This window comes from Phoca vitulina, unplaced genomic scaffold (assembly GCF_004348235.1).
Source record: "Phoca vitulina isolate PV1807 unplaced genomic scaffold, GSC_HSeal_1.0 scaffold9, whole genome shotgun sequence".
Lineage (NCBI taxonomy): Eukaryota > Metazoa > Chordata > Mammalia > Carnivora > Phocidae > Phoca > Phoca vitulina.
Window position 1 is genome coordinate 61,996,528 of NW_022589712.1, and position 25,730 is coordinate 62,022,257.

General features: G+C 35.3%; 2 protein-coding genes across 10 annotated transcripts in view; one reads left to right on the forward strand and one right to left on the reverse strand.

Annotated features, from left to right (window-relative positions):
• Positions 1–8,623, forward strand: part of MMS22L (MMS22 like, DNA repair protein) — a 130,974-nt gene extending 122,351 nt beyond the window's left edge. For all 3 annotated transcript variants that reach the window (XM_032408198.1, XM_032408197.1, XM_032408199.1), the window contains 3 exons: positions 4,051–4,147; positions 5,753–5,920; positions 6,625–8,623. In XM_032408198.1, coding sequence (XP_032264089.1) covers positions 4,051–4,147; positions 5,753–5,920; positions 6,625–6,706 — 347 coding nt within the window. In that variant the 3' untranslated portion in view covers positions 6,707–8,623. The remainder of the gene's footprint in view (positions 1–4,050; positions 4,148–5,752; positions 5,921–6,624) is intronic.
• An 80-nt stretch (positions 8,624–8,703) lies between these two features.
• KLHL32 (kelch like family member 32) overlaps positions 8,704–25,730 on the reverse strand; it is a 261,971-nt gene continuing 244,944 nt past the window's right edge. For 5 of the 7 annotated variants that reach the window (XM_032408205.1, XM_032408204.1, XM_032408201.1 and 2 more), the window contains one exon: positions 13,043–13,578. In XM_032408205.1, coding sequence (XP_032264096.1) covers positions 13,417–13,578 — 162 coding nt within the window. In that variant the 3' untranslated portion in view covers positions 13,043–13,416. Of the gene's footprint in view, positions 13,579–15,563; positions 15,670–25,730 lie in introns of all 7 variants that reach the window. The other 2 variants (XM_032408202.1, XM_032408213.1) reach the window with 2 other exon arrangements.

Below are 25,730 nucleotides of genomic sequence, written 5' to 3' on the forward strand. Positions count from 1 at the left end.
ATTAGATGCTTTTCCCCTAAGATTAGCAATGAGACAAGGATGTCCACTCTTGCCACTTCTATTCAACATTGTACTAGAAGTCCTACTGAGGGCAGGAAAACTAAGTAAAAATCATCTAGATTGAAAAGGGGGTAAAACTGTCCCCATCTGTAGATGATCTGATCTTGTATATACAAAATCCTAAGCACTCCAATAAAAGGTATTAGAACTAATAAACAAGGTCAGCAAGGTTACAGGATACAAAAACAAGACACAAAAATCAATTGCATTCCTATATACTTTAAATGAAAATCTGAAAATGAAATTAAGAAAATGATTCCATTTACAATAGCATCTTTTAAAAACCCAAGTAGGAATAAATTTAAGAAAAGAGAAATACAAGCTTAAGATCTGAAAACTACCAAACATTATTGAAAGAAATTAGAGAATATATAAATAAATGGAAAAACATTCCATTTCATGGATCAGAAGTAATATTGTTAAGGTAGTGGCACTCCCCAGACTGACCTACAAATACAGTGTAACTCCAGAAGAGCCGAACCAATCTTGAAAAAGAGCAGGGGTGCCCTGGGTGGCCCAGTTGGCTGAGCATCTGACTCTTGGTTTCGGCTCAGGGCATCATCTCAGGATCAGGAGGTAAGTCCTACATTGGGCTCCATGCTCAGCAAAGAGTCTGTTTGAGATTCTCTCCCTCTCCCTCTGCCCTTGCATATGCTCTCTCTCTCAAATAAATAAGTCTTAAAAAAAAAAAAGAACAACAAAGTTGGAAGACACACTTTCCAATTTCAAAACTTAGTACAAAGCAGCTGTAATCAAGACAGTGTGGTACTGGCAGAAAGATAGACATAGATCAATGGATTAGAATTGAGAGTCCAGAAATAAACCCATATGTCTGTGGTCAACAGACTTTTTTTGACAAGGGTGCCAAAATGATTCAGTGGTGAGAAAATAGTATTTCAACAAATTATGCCAGGTCAAACGGATATCCACATGCAAAGGAATGAAGTTATACCTTTACTTCACACCATATGCAAAAATTAACTCAATATAGATCGTAGACCTAAATGTCTGAGATTAAACTATAAAACTCATAGAAAAAAGCATGGTAGTAAATCTTCATAACCTTGGATTTGTCAATGAATTCTTAGATACAACAACAAAAGCATAAGGCAGGAGAGAGAGATAAATTAGACTAATCCAAATTAAAAACTCTTGTGCTTCAAAGGACGATCAAGAAAGTAAGAAATAACCCACAGAATGGAAGAATACATTTGCAAATCATTTATATGATAAGGAAGTTGTACCTGGAATATGTAAACTGTTATAATTCAGTAATTTAAAAAAAAAAAACAAATTTAAAAATAGGCAAAGAATTTGAATAGACATTTCTCCAAAGAATAAAACAAATGGCTAATAAGCACCCTTTGAAAAGGTGCTCAACGTCATTAGTCATCAGGGAAATGCAAATCAAAACCACAGTGAGATACCACTTCATACTCACTAGGTTGGCTATTATGGAAAAGCCAGATAATAACAAGTTTTGGCAAAAACATGAAGAAATTAGAACCCTCAATTACTGCCAGTGGGAATGTAAAATAGTATAGACACTTGGGAAAATAGTCTGGTCATTCCTCAGATGTTTTAAACAGAGTTACTCTGTGACCTAGCAATGTCTCTCCTAGGTACATACCCAAGATTAATGAAAACACATGTCCACACAGAAATTTGTTTATTTGTGTTTATAGCAGTATTATTCATAGAGCCAAAAGGTAGACTGTCCATCAGCGACAGATGGATTTTTTTAAATGTGATAGGTCCATACAATGGAATATTATTTGGCCATAAAAAGGAATTAAGTACTGCTACATGCTACTCAACATGGATGAACCTTGAAAACTTTATTCTATGTGAAAAAAGCCAGTTACAAAAGACCACATATTATATGATTCCATTTATATGAAATGTCCAGAATATGAAATCTGTAGAGATGGAAAGTAGATTGGGGGTTGCTTTTAGGGTGTATCAGAAAATAAGGAGTGATAGCAAAAGACTATCAGGTTTCTTTGCAAAGTAAAGAAAATAGTCTAAAATTGGCTGTAGTGATGGTTCCACAATTCTGTGACTATACCAAAAATCATGGAATTGTACATGTTAAATGGGTGAATTGTATAGAATGTGAACTATATGACACTAAAGCTGTTAATGTAAAGAAAAACTAAAAAAACAAAAACTCAATTTTTAAAAAAGTTCAGTTCACTTAAATAAAGATTGCAAATAGTTTTTTTTAAAAAAACACCTGTAACACTGATCCATAGCATCTTGGTTCATAATAGCTTCCAAATGGAAACAACCCAGATGTCCATCCACCAATGAATGGATAAACAACATGGGGTGTATCTATACAGTGGAATATTATTAGGCCTTCAAAAGTAAGTCCTGATACCTTCTACAGCATGGATGAACCTTAAAACATTATGCTAAGTAAAAAGAAGACAGTCACAGAAGACCACATGGAGGGGTGCCTGGGTGCCTCAGTTGGTTGATAATCCGACTCTTGGTTTTGGCTCAGGTCATGATATCATGGTCATGAGATCAAGCCCCATGTCAGGCACCACTCTTAGTGCCCAGTCTGCTTGACATTCTCTTTCCCTCTCTCCCTCTGCCCCTCCCCCCACTCACACGCATTCTCTCTCTCAAATAAATAAAATCTTAAAAAAAAAAAAAAAAGACCACATGGTGTATGGTTCTATTTATAAGACATTTCCAGAAGACTTAAATCCGTAGAGACAAAACAAAGATTAGTGGTTGCCAGGGGCTGGGGGATTAAGAAAGTGGAGAATGATTGTTAATGAGTTAAGGTTTTTTGGAGAGGTGATGAAATTGCTCTGAAATTAGATAGTGGTGATGCCTTCTCAACTCTGTGAATATTCTAAAAACCAGTGAATTGTACACTTTAAAAGATTGGTTTTTATGATATGTGAATTATACCTCAATAAAACTGTTGTAAAATAAAAACCCAATGCTTACTATTAATTCTCTGTGAAGGCTATTTCTTCATATTCTGGTACTTTTTCCACAGAGGAGCTTTTGAAGTTTTTCAAGGAAATGTCTTTTAAGAACCAATTATACTGACTTCAGAACTATATCTAATATGAGGAGTTATTAGTTCAATAAAGACAAGTATGCTACATCTTCTTTATCCACCATCCTCATGCCGTAGAGAACATTACTAAGTACATATTAATTAATTGTAGTTCATATGTATCCTGTTTTATTCTCCTGGTATAATGGATTAGAGTTTCTGAATTATTTTTTATTCTTAGACAAAGCACTTTCTCCCCAGCTACTTACATTTAATGTGCCAAAAACAACATAACAAAAATTCAGTAGCATTTGGAACATAGGGAATTTTCTATCTTCCTTCTTGATATTATTCCATTTTTTCGGAGAAATGCACAATTTTAAATGACTTAGTTAAATATTTAAAGAATACAAATGTTCTTTATGTAACTTTGCTGTCTTTTTTGAAAAGAAGATGGCATCACCAATAGTTGATTTATGTGTATGTGTGTATATATATGTATATTTGACTAATTTTGAGCGAAGGTAAATTGTTGGTGGTTTCTAATTTGTTAGAGAGTGGGGGGAATATGCCTATGAATTTTAAAAAATCAATCTGCTTATCTGTAAATCAGCTGAATGATTAAAGGCTATCTTTTGTCAGTATGTAACTGCTTGCAGGATCAGGATGATAAAATGTTTTTGAATATGGGTTCTTTCTAAGAGACCTATCTTCAAATGTATTTTTTCAGTTATCAGCTTGTAAAAAATACTCAAGCTTTTTATATTTTCTTAAAATGGGAGATAAGGAGATAGATACACTTCAGTACAAAACAAAAACTCATAACTATTTCATTTTGAAAAATAATTAAAAAGCTGTATAAACTTTAAGAAAACAACATATTTTTCTAAATTAAGAGTGTTCATAAAAATGAGGATCCAGATGGTCAATTCAGACACAGTGTGTAATGCTATAATTTTTCCTCCTAGTTAAAAGGCTGGCCACAGAGAACCTGCAATACATGGTTAAAGCCTGCCAAGTGGGGTCAGAGGGAGAACCTGCCGCCCAGCTGACTTCTGTGTTTAGGTAACTGGAAAATGTGCCAACTGGCAAGGGGACTCTTGCCAGCCATTTGACAGCCAACATGTTTTTTAAATAACTAATTATCCAAAACATAATGTGTTACTACTTGTTATAGTATTTCAATTATTATATTTTTTGGCCATAGTTTTGTTACATTGTGCTGTTTTATTAAAAAAGACAAAAGTGCCAGGGAGGAATATGAGCGAGCTGACTTAAAATCACCTGAGAATTTGGTGATGAAGACTCCTGCATGTATTGAAGAGAAAAATGGGGGTGTATGGGTCATGATGACAGGTGCACAGGCCCTCAGAACTGCTAAACATGTTACTCAGGATCCAGAAGTACATGTCACTGGTTTTCTTACCTGCTTTAGATACTGTAGACCCAGAAGGCTTCATTGTATTTCATCTGTGAAGCATAGACTGTAGAGGAGTAGATGTGATGTTGGTTCCCAAGAATAATAATGCAACTGGAGTAATGTTTTCTGTGTTTTGGGTTTTGTTGTCATTTCCTGCCTTGCCTCCCCTAGACTCTTGTGCTTTCTGTTAGGGCAGTGTTTTTAAATATGTCTCACAATTTCTACCAGTTCACTTTTATTACATGTATCTATGCCCTAGCCCTACTGTGATAAATAACACAGGTCCATTTTCTTCTGTGTTGGATCTTTGATTTCTCACTTTGTTTTCTTATCATTGGCACTTGTCCGTTGGTTACAATTTATTTAAATTATGATCACATGAAATACATAGTGGATTTGTAAGAACTATAAAATCCCCCAAAAAGAAAAAAAAAAAAAAAACCTGTAAAACCCTAAGAGGGGAGAAGGGATTTTATACAAATGAAGATTGCCTGTTTGTTATGTACAATTTATTAAGCTAGGTGGCTTTTATTTTGTTGGGGGAGAGAGTTGAAATTGTAGGGTTAAAACATACAATTCTTATTATGAAGGTCTCTTGTGGGTCTAGAATCTCCTATTCAGTTAAGGAATATAAAACTATATATTATGAATAACTTGCTTTTCTCATAAAAATATTGTTTGATTTATCCAGAAATATGAAGAACTAAGAAATACCTAGGAAACTGGACTCCCTTTTTTTTTTTTTAAAGATTTTATTTATTTATTCATGAGAGACAGAGAGAGAGAGAGAGGCAGAGGGAGAAGCATGCTCCCAAGGAGCAGGGAGCCTGATGCAGGACTCGATCCCAGGACCCTGGGATCATGACCTGAGCCGAAGGCAGACGCTTAACCATCTGAGCCACCCAGGCGCCCTGGACTCCCTTTTTCCACGTTCTTCCTGCTAAGATTTTGACATGCAAAGAATAGCAGCAAAGTCCCTGGAACTAGATTTTCCTTCTTATTCTCCCTCCTGGGATTCCAACTCTTCCCTTTCCCTACCAATGCCATCATTCTGGTCACACTGAAATAAGCCATTTCTTTCCTTTATTTTTAAGTGTTGTAAATTGTCTTCATAGGGCATCTGGATTCTTCAGGTAATCTTATGTGAAATGATCTTTCTTGAGTTCAGGTTCCAGCTGATTGTCGTCGTATAGATACCAGCCCAAGGAACTTCCCCAGAAGTAATCCTGTGTAACTTGATTTACTTTCAGGCATTTTATCCAGGATTATGCTATGAGATACGATTATCAGATTTACGGCATTTTAGAAACAGTAGCAGTGTTGGACCAGCAAGTTGTTATCGACTTGCTTTCTACCCTCACTCAGTCTCTGAAGGATTCAGAGCGGAAATGGGGCCTTGGCAGAAATACTGCACAAAGGTGTGTTTGGATCATTTGATTACATTCTTTGGGCAATGATTATAAAAATCTAGATTTGTTTTCTGGAGATGGTTTATTTTCCCATTCCTAAAAATTTGGGGTGTGTTCTTTGAATTGATGAATGTTTCCATACTATGACTGACATATCCATTCACACACTGTTCTTTTCAAAGTGAGCACCTTAGAAAGCTATGTTTTTCAGCAGTTCCACTATTGCTCAAAACACATTCAGTGCTCCTCACTGGAAAGGGGACTTTAGAGCCTCAGGTATCTTGTTTTTGTATAAAATCCATGGTGGCAAATCTACCCTTTGAGGGATGTTTGATGTACTGAATCAACTATATCATGTGTATCCAGTGAGTAAGAAGAGTGGCCCAATTAGATAATATGGATTTGGGTCAAAAATAGTAGTGGGGTTTACAACCTAATTTCAGATTGTGCTGGTCTGTGTGAAATAATGCAACACCATGGAAATAGACCTGTAGTTCCTAAAGAGGTTGTTTTGGAGGAGTCAGCACTCATGGGAATTCATATGTTCCAAGTTTGTTAAAGAATCAAAGTACTTTAATCATATAGTTTGGGTGTGGGTGCACATGTGTGTAGACAGACATTCAGGTGTGTAGACAGACTTAATTTGTAAATACTTAAATGAAAAATTATGGAAAAGTTAATAAATATATCTACCTTCTTTTCTTTTTTCTTAGGGAGGCCTATAGCAAACTTTTATCTCACCTAGGACAAGTTGGACAAGATGAAATGCAAAGACTGGAGAGTGATAATACCTAATATATTTTGTGCTTTGCCCTCTCTATTCATTATAACTATCTAAAGCCACTTTGCACAGCAATGGTATAATGTTCTGTTAAAAATACCTTCTAGGATTTTTTTCCTTACATCCCTGTAAGTGTAAAGTATATAAATAAGGAAATAAAAGTTAAATAAGTGTATTATAGGATCTTTGGAAGTTGGCAAAATTGCATTCTCTTTTGAAGAGTTTTTAGTTAAACTGATTTAATTTTTTTTTTTCTAACTTGGGAGTGTCTCTGTGTATGTCTGTGAAGCAGGTCTGTACTGGGTGATCCAGGGACTTGTCACTATAATGTGACTTTTTGACCTGTGAGTGATTTGTGTTTGTTTTGTTTCTTACAAGTCATGTTTTAATATGTTTTTGGGTTGTTGTGGGGTTTTTTTGTTTGTTTTTTTGTTTTTTGTTTTTTGTTTTTCAAATTATCTGGCTATTCTCTGCTGGTTTTTGTGAAAGGGCGGTTCAGAAGATAGGATGTATGTTTGTCAACTTTTGCTAGACCATGTGTGAGGCAAGTTAATAAATACCCAGCACACTTAACTCTGAGGAGGGAGTCTGAGTCTGGCTAAATGAATATACAGATAGTATGTAAAATGTTTTAAAACTTAAGCCAACAGTGGTTCCAACAGTTGCCAAATTTTTTTTTTTCTCTAGTCATCCTTTTTGGAAGTTTATGAAAAGACATATCAGGAGGAGAATAAGTAAGAACTTTTAAGAAAAGACAAATAATATTCTGAAAAATCTTGAGATTACAATATAACAGAAGAGGACTGAGAAGTCAGCTGATTTATCTCCTTGCTCTTCAGTTAGAGCCTCTTATAATTTAGCATCTTATATGTTTACAGGGAACCAGTTTAGTTCCTTTAGCAGCTCTTGTGTCTCAACTCTTTAAGTAGTTCATCCAGATTTTTATTTTACCAGTTGGGCTCTTGTCCTTGACTCCTTTTTGTGGTGAGCATTATTTGGTAAAAGAACTCCAGTCCTAGTGTTGGGAACCCATGTAGGTCTCAAACCCAGCTCTGCTTTGTAAACTTCAGCAAGTTACTTAACCTTCTTGTTGCGCCTCAGTTTCTCCATGGAGAAAAAAGAATAATATTCCTTTTTCTATTTCACAGTGTTCTGGTAAGAATCAGTAGAATAATGTATGTGAAAATATATTGGTGACATGTGTTCTATTTGAGGCATACAGACATGATTACTAATTATTCATGCACAAACGTAAAGAACACCTCTCAATGTTGTTCCTCTGTCTCTACTATGTCCTAGATGAATGATTCGCGTTTTTTCAAATTGTGTCTTACATGACATGTTTGTTAACTTTGAAATATCTCTTTTCTTCTTGGGACTCTAGTCTTTATCATGCTTCTTCTGGTTCCTTCCTTTTCTGACTCAAGAAGTATGTTTCAACATGAAATATATTACAATCAGTGAACTCTAGTTAATAGTCCTCTCCTAACTTTTATCTGTGAATTCTAAAGAAGTATCTGTTGTTTTTATGACATACAGATAGTCTGTCCCTTCCACCCCCAGGTCAACTGTCATATGTCAACAAATAGAATGAATAAAAGCCTCTTTAAGGTTATTTAACAGACTTCATAGCAATGAGCTTCTTTTCATTATGATAGTGACTGATTAAACTTAAATCTCTTTGCAAGTTTCAGCAAATGAAGTTTGATCTGTTTAAGGTAATGCTTTTAAAGGAGTTATTTATGTGTATATATGTATATATATATTTTTTATTTTCTAAGTGGGATTGATAAAATTATCTTTGAGAGTCTTACTCCTTAGAATATGAAATGTTTAAGGCTGAGAAAAGCTGCTTCTGAATCATGCATTGGGATATATATGTGTAGACGCTAAGAATAAACAGTTTGTACTTTAAAAATCAGTAACAAAAATCTGTGACAATACTTATATATGTGTATATACATGTGTGTTTATTTATATATAAGTAAAATTTTAAAGATGCTGTTTTTTTAATTGAAGAAAAAAAATTGTTTGACTCCGTTCATTTCCAGGAAAATCTTCACGACCCATCACTTACTCCCCTAAATAACCTGTCATCTCTAGGGCCCCTGCTTCTCCCACTGTAATGTCAGCCATTCTCTTTTGCTGAAATCTCAGACTGTGTTCTCCTTTCTTCTGTTCTTTGGTCTGACATTTGCGTTTTTCTTTATCTTCTCAGCCCTTCCTCAGTGATACTGCTCCTTCCTACATACTGTACTTTGAAAGCACCTTCACGTTCTTTCTTGTCCCCAGTGGTAAGATCTGGCCCTTCACTCGCTCTGTCTTCTAGTAGTGAATTGATAACAACAGTAGGTCATAATTTTATCTCTAAAATCTATCTCTAGTGCTAATTTCTCTCTTAACCCCTCTAGTTGGATCCTCCTGAAATCTCAAGGCAACATGTCGAGCTGCACTTGTCACCTATTTTAAACTAGCTCCTGCCTTTCTTTTCTACCCAGGGAAGACACTATTTTCCCAAGTCAGTTAGCCTTGAAACTTCAGAAGCAACTTGGATTCTTACTTGTTCCCCACTTTCAGTTGATCACCAGTATGGGCTTTTTGCTTTTCTTTTCGCCATCCCGTGCATCCCAACCATCTTTTCTATTGGGTGCTTCAATCTCTCTTATCTCTGATCTCCTTTCCTGCAATTTAATCTCACACAGTTCTGACATTAGTGTTCCTAAAATATTACTTTCCTCTTGTTACTTTTCTACTCAAGGACATCCACTTCAGTCAGGAGACTTTCTGCCATCTGACTCTACCTTTTCTGTGCAAACTTAAGCAGGAGACTAGCTGCCTTCGAATATCTGAATGCCATGTTCATTCTATGCTCTAAGCCTCATTCAGTTTGCCAGCCTAAAATACCACCCTTTCTCTAGACACCTAACCTTAACACACTGAAATAGGAAGATACTTAAAATATATGTTAGATACGTGAGTATTCCAAAAAATTTCTGTAAAATATACAGATGGAATGTAAAAGAGATGATTGAAGGACAACAGGGTGATAGAAGGACTTTATTAGACATTCAGATTTGGTTATGATTTAAATTTTAATTGAACATTTAATTAGGTTTTCATGGGGGAGTAAAAAACATGGAATACGATCTCTGTACAAAAATCATCCAGTATTGAATTCATTTGCATTAGAAGAGTTTCATACTTTAAAACTTTTATATCTTTATCTAAACCTAGCATATTTTTTCTTAAGCATATTTGACTTTTACTACCTGGGCATCTATATATATAAAAAAATATGTATCTAGATTGTGTGTTCTTTACCCACTATCTTCTTCCATGCTTCATCACAAATTTTTAAAAGTACTTTCTTCTTAAAGAATTACATGTACTTTAATAGAACCTTTGACAGTTTTTATTTTTACTTCCCCTTTGTTAAGATTATCTGTTATATAAAAATTTGACAAGCTTCTGCAATTGGGAAAAGCCTCTAGGAAACCTGTCTTCCCTAAATCCTATAGACTTTATATAAACCTTACATTTTCCAAAAACTGATCTCCTGCCTACTCCTTCTAGGGTTAAAAATACTGCCTTGTCAGTCAAGTGTATAGTATGCCAATATAAATACCATGCTTTGCTTAAAACAGTTGGCTTGGGAAGCTAGCGAAGTTAGCGTATTTTTCACATATTTAATAAGATTTGTATTTTGATTCTGTGATAATCTATATTGCTAAGGTTACCAAAGTAAGTACCTCATGATTAGAACTGAATAATATGCTTATTAAAGTTTTTGGTGTGCTAATAGTTATCCAACTTATTGCATTTGTGAATTGTGCTTTCAGAAAAATTCTGGGCGTTATTATATATTCATGTTTATCATTATGCCTATAATATATAACTTTTTAATGTATATAATTTACACTGCATCCATGATTATTCCACTTCCTTTATGACAGATTGACTATTTGAAAACCAAAATAAAAGTGAACCATGTTACCTGGAGGAATATTTTCTATCATCTTATTCCTGTTTTTATACTCGGGTAAAACAATAGAGAGTTTTTCAGTTATTACAATAGCTGAAAGGGATACAATATACATGTGGTTAAACTGTGAGGAAAATAAATATGAAGCAAAAAAGCAGGAAAAATGTCCTAATTGTAACCTAATAGGTATTTTGTTATGAAGAATCTAAGGAATTTCATTTCACTTTACAAAGACATGTTTTCGAGATTAAGGTCTTTGCTGGCTTTTCCTCCTACACTAAGGAACATTCTGCTATTATCTATGTGGTGCTGTGTCTTCTCTTATAAAGTCAACTCTTGAAGTGCTGTTTAAGGTGTTGTTAGAAGTTTCATGATCTTCCAATGGAAATTCAAATTAGATACGGTCTATAATTTTAAAGAGTAAAAATGGAAGATGAATTACTATAGGATAGCCCACTTAAATGGAAAATATATATTTGAATAGTTTCAATGGAATTTGGTTTATATGACCAAACATAGCTTTTTAGAATGTTTATTAGCTCTTATTAATAATTTGAGGAAAATGATCTAATCATAAGTGTTCTGCATTTTATTTTTCCTTGGAGAGGAATGTTGCACTTTGGATTCTATTCTCTGGCTACAGCATAAAAGAGGTTTTCAAAAACTAAAATTTTCTGAGTTCAGTTCTGTAATATTAGTGAATAACACATTATCACCAAGAAGGGGTTTGCTAATATGCCAATTTGTTTTAAATGAATACTTAGAAATCTATATAGAAAATATCAGTAATCTCAGGCTGCCTTTTCATGATCAGTCAGGCAAGCTTATTTTTAGACCATTTCCCTTTCATTCATTGGATATAGGATCTGGGATTACAAGTGTAATGGTTTTTATAAGGTAAAAACAGCTGGAAGTAAATTCATTTGTCAAGTAGAAATTTTAGTAAATCTGATACTTCTTGCTTAGGTTCTTGTTGAAAGCTATCTCAAATACTGGAGTCATTTTCTTGACTTGGTAAGGCATTTAAAATGTTTAGTTTACATGATTTATACCCTTTAAAGAGATTCTCTTTGATATCAATGATCAGTATCAATTTGCACTTTTCAGAACTGTAAAATTAAGATTTTTTTGGCTAAATCTCTGGGAGGTTTTTTATTTTTTCCCTTACCCCCGTCTCTCCTCCTGTTCTTTAATCTGAATAACCAGATTATTTATTTGGAAATTAAAATTTTTAGGTATAAAAATGTATAAAGTTAGTGAATTTTGTATTTAGGATTAAAAAGGGTTTATGTTTTTATTCACTTCTGATTCCTGAAAGTGGTTCCATGAATAAAATGACAGTTTCCTATAAGATAAAGATTGCTGAATAATTAAACTATGCTGAAGGAAAAAAAGTGTATAGTCTCCCTTTTAGTAAAGGTGACTTAGATCCTAACAAGATTCAGAAAAGGGAAAAACTCATGTTACACTTCTTGAATTTATGTTCAAATGTGGTTTTTATTTTATATATATTTTTTTGCTATAGACAAAGCAAATCCAAAAATCTCACCTATATAAGAATTCTTATGCATTATTAAAAGTTTGTAATAATAAAATATGTATTGGTGGTGGAAAAGAATCCCACAAGTGCTCAAGATTGACATAACCTTTAACAAAGTGGAAAAAACTTTTATTAGAATTACCAAGTCTAAGTTCAGATTTATGTCAGAGCACTTTATGGTGCCAAAATTAGTACCACTAATTTTTCTTGAGCTTAAATGTCATTTTTCACTAAATGAGTTTAAACGAGAGGTTTAAATTATTATTTGAAGCAAGAATTTGTACAGACTTGGGAATCTTTGGCTTTGGTAAACTCCCCTTTTCCTAATTAGCATATTTTTCACATGCTTTTCGGAATCATTTATCCCATAGTATGTGTTTCAAGTTCTATTTAGTAATTATTTAATTTCAAAAATAACCTCCCCTTTCAGTTACAAGGTTCTTAAACACAGTAAAATACCTTGTAATTTGAGTAACTTTTTTCTTAAGCGAAGTACTTAGCATTTGCCTAATTTTCACAAAATTCTTCTGAATTAATATGGAAACCAATAATTATCCTCCTTAAAAATTAGTGGGAAAACAAGTACTGAAAGGTAAGCACCTAGCACAGGGTCACAGATTAACCAAGTCAAAAAATACGGGTATTCTAATTGCTCTTCTGGTGTACTTCTATTATTTGTATTACCTTGAATAAAATATGGCATTTAAAATTTTATAATGTCATAATGCTGAGTCTATACCGAGTGGGGTGGCATGTTAAATTTTTAAAAGAAAAATTACAAACCCAGGTTTAAGTAGTAATGGAATTAACTACTGAATATTTTTTTTAAAGACCATTGACGACAGTACTTGTGAAATAAATTCCTTACTAACATTGTCCTGTTTTCCTAGACAGCACTGATTTAGAAAAAGTATACAAGAAGACTCTAAAGACCCATGGAACAATTAGGGACCATTAAGTTGGTACTAAGCTACACCACAGTAAAAGTCCTATATATTGTATATTGACACACAAAGAGAAGGGTGACAGGAGTTTTCAGTAATGTATTTTAGAAAACTGTTCATTTTTTGCTAATGTTTATCTGAATATAAGACATACAAAACAAGGAAGCATTGAGCACTGAGTCTTTTCATGCCCAGTATCCAAAAGTGAAGCTTTTCTTTCCCTTCTGTTCATGATAGTTATTAACAAAGCATTGCCTTTCAGATGGTCCCAATTCTGTGATGAGGCACTTGAAGAGTCTGAAGGTTAGGGCACGTGAAATAGGGAGCTGGAAGGAAGCATGCAGCTATTCCATTGGAAGCAAAAGGCAGTGTAGGCCCATAGAATACTTCTTCTTTGCTTTCTCTACTTACATCCACTACCTACAAAAGAAGAGAAGCCTGTATGTCAAAGATTATTGTTCAATATAATTTGAGCAAAAATATATAAGTATATACATAAAAGGAGGCCTACAGTTGAATTCAGTTATGCCACCATGACCATACGTACCTTAGGCATTGGGTTTTTTCCCCCTCACAGTATGGTACCAGAAATATGTCTGAAGGTCCAGGTGCTACTATATGCATTTGTATATTTGGGTGCCTACATATATACGTAGATATATGTTTATAATTAATCTTCAGAACAGTGATGAGGTAGGTAGCTTTATCCTCCTTTAATATAAAGGTCTTGTGGCTTTAAACACCTTACACCAGATGGACCTAACTTATCCATCCAAAAACAGTGGAATACACATTATTTAAGTGTACATGGAATATTCTCCAGGATAGATCAGATATTACGCCACAAACAAATCTCAATAAATTTAAGAAGACTTTCTGAAATCATATCAAGCATCTTTTCTAACCACAACAGTACCTAGAAATAAGTTACAAGGACTGGAAAACAAAAATAAAACACAAACACAGAGGCTGAACAACATGGTATTAAGCCAATGGGTCAATGAAAAAAAAAAAGTCAAAAAAATTCATGGAGAAAAATGTAAATGAAAACATTATGGTACAAAATCTTTGGGACACAGCAAAAGCAGTTCTAACAGGGAAGTTTATAGCAATCTCAAGCAACAAAAGAAATCTCAACCTAACCTTACACCTAAAGGATCTAGAAAAAGAAAGCCCAAAGCTAGTAGAAGGAAGCAAGGAATAAAGATTAGAGTGGAAATAAACCAAAAAAAAAAAAAAAAAGCAGTAAAAGCAAGAGCTGATTAATGAAAAGATAAGCAAAACTGATAAACCTTTACCCAGACACATCAAGAAAAGACCTAAATAAATCTGGAATGAAGAAAAATAACAACAAACACCACAGATATACAAAGGATTGCAAGAAACTACTATGAAAAATATTACACCAACAAATTGGACAACCTGGAAGAAATGGATAAATTCCTAGAGTCATACAATCTCCTAAAACTAAGGGAGAAAATATGAACTGACTGATTACCCATTCAATTTCATTACTAGTAATCAACTACCAACAAAAACCCAGGACCAGATGGCTTTATAGGTGAATTCAACAAACATTTAAACAAGAGTTAACACCTGTTCTCAAACTATTCCACAAATAAAGAAGAGGAAGGAAAATACCCAATGTATTCTGTGAGGCAAGTATTAGCCTGATACCAAAACCAAAGACATTACCAAAAAAAAAAAAAAAAACTACAGAACAACATATCTGATGAACATAGATGCAAAAAATGCTGAACAAAATATTAGCAAACTGAATCCACCAATACATTAAAAAATTACCATGATCAAGTGGGATTTATTCTAGGAATAAAGTGTTTCAATACTCACAAGTAAATCAATGTGATATATCACATTAAGAGGAAAGACTAAAAACCATATGATCACCTCAAGAGATGCAGAAAAAGCATTTGACAAAATGCAACATCCATTCACGATAACTCAACAAATTGGGTTTAGAGAGAACATACCTCAACATGATAAACCAAATATGAAAAACCCACAACCAACATCATACTGAAAAGTGAAAAACTGAAAGCTTTCCCCTTAAGACCAGGAACAAGATGAGGATCCACTCTTGCCACTTTTCAACATAATACTGGATGTCCTAGCTGTAGCAATCAGAAAAGAAAAAGGGAAGGCCTCCAAATTAGTAAGAAGATAAACTATCATAATTTGCAGATAAATATTTTCTAATTATAGAAAACCCAAAAGACTCCACCAAAGAACAGATAAATGAATTCAGTAAAGTTGCAGTGTACAAAATTAATATACAGAAATGTGTTACATTTCTATATACTAATAATGCAGTAGCAGAAAGAGAAATTTAAAAATCCCATTGGAGAGTAGTGCAAGATGATGGCTTAGGAAGACTATGAACTCACCTCCTTCACAGACACACCAAATATAAACCTATTTGTGGAGCAATTCCTCCTGAAGGAGAAGTGAGAGCTGACTGAACAGCTTCTGCACAAAAGATAGACCACATAACTGCAAGAGAGATGGAAACATATTAATGAAGATAACCCAGTCCCAACAGTGCGAATAGCAATGGGGAGGGATAGTACTAAGGAACTGTGAGCAGAGGCATCTGCACTGGGGCACAGAAAAAAAGCCACAAATTAAAAGCAACTAGCCTATAAAGGATCTAGCCCTACCACCACCAAACAGGAGAGCAGCAAGAACTCTGCACTGGAGGTGCTTGTAAGCACCACTGTTTACTTTCCCTCTCCACCTTATTAGCATGGACAGGAACAGGGTCCAGGCACCCTAGCTAGCCTGCTGACTCCGTGATCCCCTGGCGTCTACCCCACACGAGACCAAGCCATGCAAATAAGGCAGCCTCCAGCATGCCACACACCAAGACACCCCTGCTCAGCACTCACTACACCTACAGCCATCCTGCCAAGGTGACACAGGCACAAAACATTGTGGAACACTCCAGGCACATGCTTTTTTATCTCCTAATTCTTGCTATGTTTGATACCCCCAGCTCAAGAGAGTTTCAGGACTTACCTGCACAGAGCATCCCAGGAACCCCCGGTCTGTACCCTGCCTCAGCTGTAGCCACCTGACCAGGGCAAACCCTGCACCAAATGCTCTGAGACAACCTAACCCACACCAGCCAGAGCTCTAGTTGCCCTGCCAGAGCATCCCATGAACTAAGCATTCCAGGATACCCCAGCATGCACACAGTTCAGATACAGCTCTCCTGTCAGGGCACCCACTGTATGGAGCACCCCAGGATGCCCCAGACCATGCTACACCATGACTCCAGCCACCCCACTAGGGCAGCCCCTGCACAGGGTGCTCAGGACACCCCAGCCTGCACCTCTCTCTGCCTCCACCTAACTCACTAGGTGCCTTCCATGCAGAGAACCCCAGCACACAGTTTGCACCAACTTTGGCTTTAGCTATCCTGCCAGGGCACCCTCTGCATGAGAGTTACAGGAATACCCTGGCCTATGCCCACTACAGCTCTAGCCATCCCATTAGGGAAGCCCCAGCATGAGTGCCCCAGGACCACCAAGTTCATGCCAGCCACAACTCCAACCAGCCAGTCACTGACACACACAGTCTACATAGATGACCATACATAAGACCATTCCTTCAATGTTAGAAGTAGCTGTGCTGCCTAATTCATAGGAATAAACACAAAGGCAACGGGAGGAGACAAAGGGATATGCTCCAAATAAAATAAGACAAAAGCTCAGAAAATGAACTAGATGAAATGGAGATAACCAATCTACCTGATCAAGAATTAAAAGTAATGGTCAGAAAGAAGCTCACCAGACTACAGAGGAGCAGGAAAGAACTCAGTGAAAATGTCAACAGAGAAACTATAAAAAAGCATCAGAGTTAGGAATATAATAAGTGAGTGATTTATTCATTTATTTTAGAGACAGAGCACACGAGCAGGAGCAGAGGGAGAATCTCAAGCAAACTCCCTACTGAGCATGGAACCCAACAAGGGGCTTGATCTCACAACCATGCCCTGAGCTGAAATCAAGAGTCGGATGCTCAACTGACTGAGCCACTCAGGTGCTCCAACAGCGTCTTTAAAATGACATGTTAGACCAGTTGGACATAATACAGAACATTCCAACCAAAAACAAGATTACAGAGTCCTTTCAAGTGCACATGGGACATTCTCCAGAATAGATCATAGGCTAAACCACAATGCAAGGCTCAATAATTTTAAGAATGAAATAATATGCATCTTTTCTGACCACAATGGTATGAAACTAGAAATCAATAACAAGAAACAAAAATGGAAAACACAAATCCATGGAGGTTAAATAAAACACTACTACATGACCAATGGGTCAATGAAGTATTCACAGAGAAAATTTTAAAAATACTTGGAGACTAATGTAAATGAAAACACAACAGTTAAAAATCTTAGAACAGCTTTCACTGTGTCCCAAAGAGGGAAATTTATAATGATACAGGACTACCTCCAGAAACAAGAAAAATCTCAATCTAATTTATATCTAAACGAACTAGAAAAAGAGCGAACAAAACCCAATGTTAGAAGGAAGGGAATAATAATGATCAGAACAGAAATAAATGGAATAGAGACTAAAATAAATATATCAACAAAACCAAGAGCTAGTTCTTGAAAAGATAAATTTGATAGAAAATTAGACTTATCAAGAAAAAAGAGGACACAAAAAAATAGAATAAGAAATGAAAGAGAAGTAACAACTGACACCACAGAAATAAAAAGAATTATAAGAATACTATGAAAAACTGTATGCCAAAAAAGTAGACAACTTGGAAGAAATGGATAAATCCTAGAAACCTAGAATCTTCCAAAACCAAATCTGGAAGAAAGAAAATCTGTCAGACCAATTACTAGTAAGGAAACTGAATTGGTAATGGAAAAAACAAAAAAAACCAACAAACAAAAGTCCAGGACCAGACAGATTCACAAATGAATTCCACCAAACATTTAAAGAAGAGTGAATACCTATTGTCCGCAAACTATTCCAAAAAATAAAAGAGGAAAGTTCACAAATACATTCTATGGGACTAGCATTGCCCTGATATCAAAATCAGACACTATTAAAAAAAAGAAAAAAAAAAACTTTTCAGCCAGTATCCCTAATGAACAAAAATACAAAAATCATCAACAAAAGATTAGCCAACTGCATTCAACAATACATTAAAAGAACCATTCACCGCAATCAACTGAGATTTATTTGGAGGATACAAGAACAGCTCAATCTTTGTAAATCAATCAACACAATATGTCACATTAACAAATGATAAGTATTGTGATCATCTCAATAGATACAGAAAAAGCATTTGACAAAATTTATATGTTTCTGATAAAAACTCTTAATATTAGTGGATTTAGAGGGAACATATCTCAGTTTAATAAGGGAAAACATGGAAACCCACAGCTAAGATCTTAGTCAATGAGGATAAACAGAGCTTTTCCTCTGAGCCCGGATAAGAAGGATGGATGTTCACTCTTGCCTCTTTTATTCAACATAATACTGAAAGGCCTAGCCACAGCAATCAGAGAGGAAAAAGAAATAAAAGGCCTACAAATTGGTAAGGAAGAAATTAAGTTGTCACCGTCTGCAGATGATATAATGCTATACATAGAAAACCCTAAAGACTCCACCTAAAAATATGAACAATATTCAAAGAATTCACTAAAGTTGCAGGATATAAAATTAATACTCAAAAATGAGTTGCATATCTGTACACTAATGAAGTGGCAGAAAGAGAAATCATTCAAGTTACAATTATACCAAAAGGAATAAAATACCTAGTAGTGAACTTAACCAAGGATTTGAAAGACCTGTATGCTGAAGACTATGCAACAGTGATGAAAGAGAATAAAGAAAACACAAGTGGAAACAAGTGGAAAGATATACTGTGTTCATGTATTGGGAGAATTAATATCATTAAAACGTCTATAAGACCAAAGCAATCTATCAATTCAGTGTATTCTCTATCAAAATACCAACAGCATTTTTGGAAGAACTAGACCAAATAATCCTAAAATGTTTAAAAAACCATAAAAGGCCCTGAATAGCCAAGGAAACTTGACACTGAAGAACTAAGCAGGTGGTATCACAATGCAAGATTTCAAGATATACTACAAATCTAGTAATCAAAACAGTATGGTACTGGCACAAAAAGAGACCTATAAATCAATGGAAGAGAACAGAGAGCCCAGATATAAGCCCACACTTATATGGTCAATTAATCCACAATAAAAGATGCAAAATATATGGCTGGAAGAAGACAGTCTATTCAATAAATGGTGTTGAGACAACTGGACAGCTACATGCAAAAGAATGAAACAGGACCCCTTCTTACACCACACACAAAAATAAACACAAAATGCATTAAAGACCTACATGGGAGACATGAAACTGTAAAACATCTAGAAGAAACATAGGCAGGAATCTCTCTGTGGCCTTTGCAACATTTTTCTAGGTATGTTTCCTGAGGCAAGGGAAACAAAACCAAAACAAACAAAAACAAAAACAAAAAAACCTTTTGTACAGCAAAGTAAACCATCAACAAAGCAAAAAGGCAACCTACTGAATGAGAGAAGATATTTGTAAATGATATATCTCTTAAGGTATTAATGTCAAGAATATGTAAAGAATTTGTACATCTCAACCCCAAAAGAACCAAACAATCTGATTAAAACAATGGTCAAAGGACCTGAACAGACCCTTTTCTTAAGAAGACCTATAGATGGCAAGCACATGAAAAGATGCTCAACACCACTAATCATCAGAGAAACACAAATCAAAACCACAATGGGGTATCACTTCACACCAATTAGAATGGCTAGTATCAAAAAGAGGAGAACTTGTGGAGAAAAGGGAACCCTCATGCACTGCTGGTGGGAATGTAAATTGGTGCAGTCACTGTGGAAAACTAGAGAGGTTCCTCAAAAAATTAAATACCATAAGATCTGTAATTCCAATCTAGGTATTTACTGAATAAATACAAAAACACTAATTTAAAAAGATATATGCACCCATGTTTATTGCAGCATTATTTACAATAGCCAAGATACGGAAGCAACACAGTGTCTCATTGATAGATAAATGAAGAAGTGGTATATATACACAATGAAATATTACTCAGCCATAAAAAAGAAAGATAGTCCCATTTGGGACAACATGGATGAACCAAGAGAGTATTATGCTAAGTGAAATAAGTCAGAGAAACACAAATATAGTATGATTTCACTTATATGTGGAATCTAAGAAATAAAAAGCAGAAACAGACTCATAAATACTGAGAAAAAATTGGATGGTTATCAGAGGGGAGAGAGTGGGACATGAGCTAAATGGGTAAAGTGGAGTGAGAGATATAGGCTTCCAGTTTTGGAATAAATAAATCACAGGGATAAAATGTACATCATAGGGAATACAGTCAATGGTATTATAATAGCAATGTAGGGTGACAGGTAGTAGCTACATGCATGGTGACCATAGCATAATGTATAAACTTGTTGAATCACTCTCTTGTACATCTGAAACTAATTTAACTGTGAGTCAACAATACTTAAATTAAAAAAAAAAAAATTATAATTGCACCAAAAAGGATAAAATAACCTAGGAATACATTTACGAAGGTGAAAGACCTGTACTCTGTATTCATACATGAAACACTGATGAAAGAAATTGAAGATGAGACAAATGGATATAGATACACCATATTCATGGTTTGGAAGAACACTGTTAAAATGTCCATAATATCCCAGACTATCCAAAGTAACCTACAGATTCAATGCAATCCAACAATATAGACACATCAATGGAAAGGAATTGAAAGTTCAGAAACAAACCCATGCTTAACTGGTCAATTAACCTACAGCAAAGGGGACAAGATACACAAAGAGGAAGACAGTCTATATAATAAATGGTGCTGGGAAAACTGGACAGCTACATGCAAAAGAATGAAACTGGATCACTTTTTTTTTTGAAATTTTTAAATTCAATTAATTAATTAACACATAGTATATTATTAGTTTCAGAGGTAGAGGTCAGTGATTCATCAGTCTTATATAATACCCAGTGCTCATTACATCACATGCCCTCCTTAATGTCCATCACTCAGTTACCCATCCATTCTCCTACCCCCCTCCCTTCAGCAAACACTCAGTTTGTTTCCTATGATTAGGAGTCTCTTATGGTTTGTCTCCCTCTCTGATTTCATCTTGTTTTATTTTTTCCTCTCTTCCCCTTTGATCCTCTGTTTTGTTTCTTAAATTCCACATATGAGTGAGATCGTATGATAATTGTCTTTCTCTGATTGACTTATTTTGCTTAGCATAATACCCTCTAGTTCCATCCATGTCCTTGCAAATGGCAAGATTTCGTTTTTTTGATAGCTGAGTAGTATTCCATTGTGTATATATACCACATCTTCTTTATCCATTCATCCGTCAATGGATATCTGGGCTCTTTCCATAGCTTGGCTATTGTGGACATTGCTATTACAAACATTGGGATACAGGTGCCTCTTTGGATCACTACATTTGTATCTTTAGGATAAATACCTAGTAGTGCAATTGCTGGGTCATAGGGTAGTTCTATTTTCAACTTTTTGAGGAACCTCCATACTGTTTTTCAGAATGGCTGCACCAGCTTGCATTCCCACCAACAGTGTTAGACAGTTCCCCTTTCTCCACATCCTTGCCAACATCTGTCATTTCCTGACTTGTTAATTTTAGCCATTCTGACTGGTGTGAGGTAGTATTTCATTGTGCTTTTGATTTGTATTTCCCTGATGCCGAGTGATGTTGAACATTTTTTCATGTGTCTATTGGTCATTTGGATGTCTTCTTTGGAGAACTGTCTGTTCAGGTCTTCTGCCCATTTCTTGACTGAATTATTTGTTCTTTGGGTGTTGACTTTAGTAAGAAAGGGTCTTGGATACTAGCCCTTTATCTGATATGTCATTTGCAAATATCTTCTCCCATTCTGTCAGTTGTCTTGGTTTTGTTGACTGTTTCCTTTGTTGTTCATAAGCTTTTTATCTTGAAGAAGTCCCAATAGTTCATTTTTGCCTTTGTTTCCCTTGCCTTTGGAGACACATCTAGCAAGAAGTTGCTGTGGCTGAGGTCACAGAGGTGGCTGCTTGTGTTCTCCTCTAGGATTTTGATAGGTGTCTGTCTCACATTTTGGTCTTTCATCCATTTTGAGTCTATTTTTGTGTATGGTGTAAGAAAATGGTTCAGTTTCATTCTTTTGCATATGGCTGTCCAATTTTCCCAACACCATTTGTTGAAGAGACTTTTTTCCCTTGGATATTCTTCCCTGCTTTGTCAAAGATTAGTGGACCATAGAGTTGAGGGTCCATTTCTGGGCTCTCTATTCTGTTCCATTGATCTATGTGTCTGTTTTTGTGCCAGTACCATACTGTCTTGATGATTACAACTTTGTAATAGAGCTAGAAGTCAGGAATTGTGATGCCATTAGCTTTGGTTTTCTTTTTCAACATTCCTCTGATTTTTCAACATTCCTCTTTTGTGGTTCCATACAAATTTTAGGATTATTTGTTCTAGTTCTGTGAAAAAAGTTGATGGTGTTTTGATAGGAATTGCATTGAATGTGTAGATTGCTCTAGGTAGCATAGACATTTTAACAATATTTGTTCTTCCAATCCATGAGCATGGAAAGTTTTTCCATTTCTTTGTGTCTTCCTCAATTTCTTTCATGAGTGTTCTCTAGTCTTTAGAATACAGATCCTTTGCCTCTTTGGTTAGGTTTATTCCTAGATATCTTATGGTTTTTGGTGCAATTTTAAATGGGATCAATTCCTTAATTTCTCTTTATTCTGTTTGTTAAAGAAATGCAACTGATTTCTGTGCATTGATTTTATATCCTGCCACTTAGCTGAATTTCTGTATGAGTTTTAGTAATTTTGGGGTCGGGTCTTTTGGGTTCTCCACATGGAATATCATGTCATCTGCGAAGAGTGAGAGTTTGACTTCTTTGCTGATTTGGATGCCTTTTACTTCTTTTTGTTGTCTGATTTCTAAAGCTAGGACTTCTAGTACTATATTGAACAACAGTGGTGATGGTGGACATCCCTGCCATGTTCCTGACCTCAGGGAAAAAAACTGTTTATTCCAGTTTTTCCCCATTGAGAATGATATTCACTGTGGGCTTTTTGTAGATGGCTTTTATGATACTGAGGTATGTTCCCTCTGTCCCTACACTATGAAGAGTTTTAATCCAGAAAGGATGCTGTACTTTGTCAAATGCTTTTTCTGCATCTATTGAGAGGAGCATATAGTTCTTGTCCTTTCTTTTATTAATGTAGTGTTTTACACTGATTGAAATGCAGATGTTGAACCACTCTTGCAGCCCAGGAATAAATCCCACTTGGTCGTGGTAAATAATCCTCTTAATGTACTGCTGGATTCTGTTGGCTAGTATCTTGGTGAGAATTTTGGCAACTATGTTCATCAGGTATAGTGCTCTGTAATTCTTTTTGGTGGGGTCTTTATGGTTTTGGGATCAAGGTAATGTTGGCTTCATACAAAGAGTTTGGAAATTTTCCTTCCATTTCTATTTTCTGAAACAGCTTCAGAGAATAGGTATTAATTCTTTAAATGTTTGGTAGAATTCCCCTGGAAAGCCATCTGACCCTGGGCTCTTGTTTGTTGGGAGATTTTTGATACTGCTTCAGTTTCCTTGCTGGTTATGGGTCTGTTCAGGTTTTCTCTTTCTTCCTGTTTCAGTTTTGGTAGTTTATATGTCTCTAGGAATGCATCCATTTCTTCCAGATTGCCTAATTTGTTGGCATATAGTTGCTCATAGTATGTTCTTATAATTGTATTGCTTCAGTGTTGGTTGTAATCTCATCTTTCATTCATGATTTTATTTATTTGGGTTCTTTCTCTTTTCTTTTTGATAAGTCTGGCCAGGGAGTTATCAATCTTATTAATTCTTTCAAAGAACCAGCTCCTGGTTTTGTTGATCTGTTCTACTGTTCTTTTGGTTTCTATTTCATTGATTTCTGTGCTATTCTTTATTAATTCTCTTCTCCTGGGTTTAGGCTTTATTTCCTATGCTTTCTCCAGCTCCTTTAGGTGTAAGGTTAGGTTGTATATTTGAGACATTTCTTGTTTCTTGAGAAAGGCTGTATTGCTATGTACTTCCCTCTTAGGACTGCCTTTGCTGCATCCCAAAGGTTTTGAACAGTTGTGTTTTCATTTTCATTTGTTTCCATGAATTTTTTTTTAATTCTTTATTAATTTCCTTGTTGACCCATTCATTCTTTAGGAGGAGGCTCCATGTATTAGTCTCCATGTATCTGAGTTCCTTCCAAATTTCCTCTTGTGATTGAGTTCAAGTTTCAAAGCATTGTGGTCTGAAAATATGCAGGGAATGATCCCAGTCTTTTGGTACTGGTTGAGACCCGATTTGTGACCCATAAAACTGGATCGCTTTCTTACACCACACATAAAAATACACTCAAAATGCATTAAAGACCTAACTACGAGGCCTGAGATAAAAATGGTAAAAGAAAATACAGGAGTAATTTTGTGGACATCAGTCTCAGCCATATATTTATGAATAAGTGATCTCAAGCAAGGAAAACAAAAGCAAAAATAAACTATTGGAATTATATCAAAATAAAAAGCTCTTGCACAGCAAAGGAAACTATCAACAAAACAAAAAGCTAACCTACCAAATGGGAGAAGATATTTGCAAATGATATATCTGATAAAGGGTTGATATCCAAAATATATAAAGAACTGATAAAACTCGACACAGAAAGAACAATCAGATATAAAAATGGTCAGAGGACCTGAACAGATTTTTTCCCAAAGAACACAGAGGGAGTGCCAACACACACCCTGAAGAGGCTCAACATCATTAATCATTAGGGAAATACAAATCAAAACCACAATGAGACATCACCTCATACCAGTCAAAATGGCTAGTATTAAAAAAAGATCTAAGAAGTTTTGGTGAGCATGTGCAGAATCAGGAACACTCCTGCACTACTGGTAGGAATAACAATTGGTGCAGCCACTGTAGAGAACATTATAGAGGTTCCTCAAAAAATTAACAATAGAAATACCAAGTGATCCTGTAATTCCACTACTGGCTATTGACCCAAAGAATATGAAAACACTAATTTGAAAAGATATATGCACTCCTACCTTTATTGCAGCATAGTTTATAATAGCCAAAATATGGAACCATCTAGGTATCCGTCAACACAGGAATGGATAAAAATGTGATTATACACACACACACACACTGGAATATTACACAGACATAAAAATAAAAGTAAATGAGATCTTGCCATTTGGGACAACATGAGTGGACCAAGAGGGTATTATTCTAAGTGAAATAAGTCAGAGAAACACAAATACTATATGATTTCACTTATATGTGGAATCTAAAAACAAACACACACACAAATTAACAGACAAGAAAAGCAGACTTTTAAGTACAAAGAACAAAGTGGTGGTTGCCAGAGGGGGAAGTAGGCTAGTGGAAAAGGCAAAATAGATAAAGGGGATTAAGAGGCACAAACTTCCA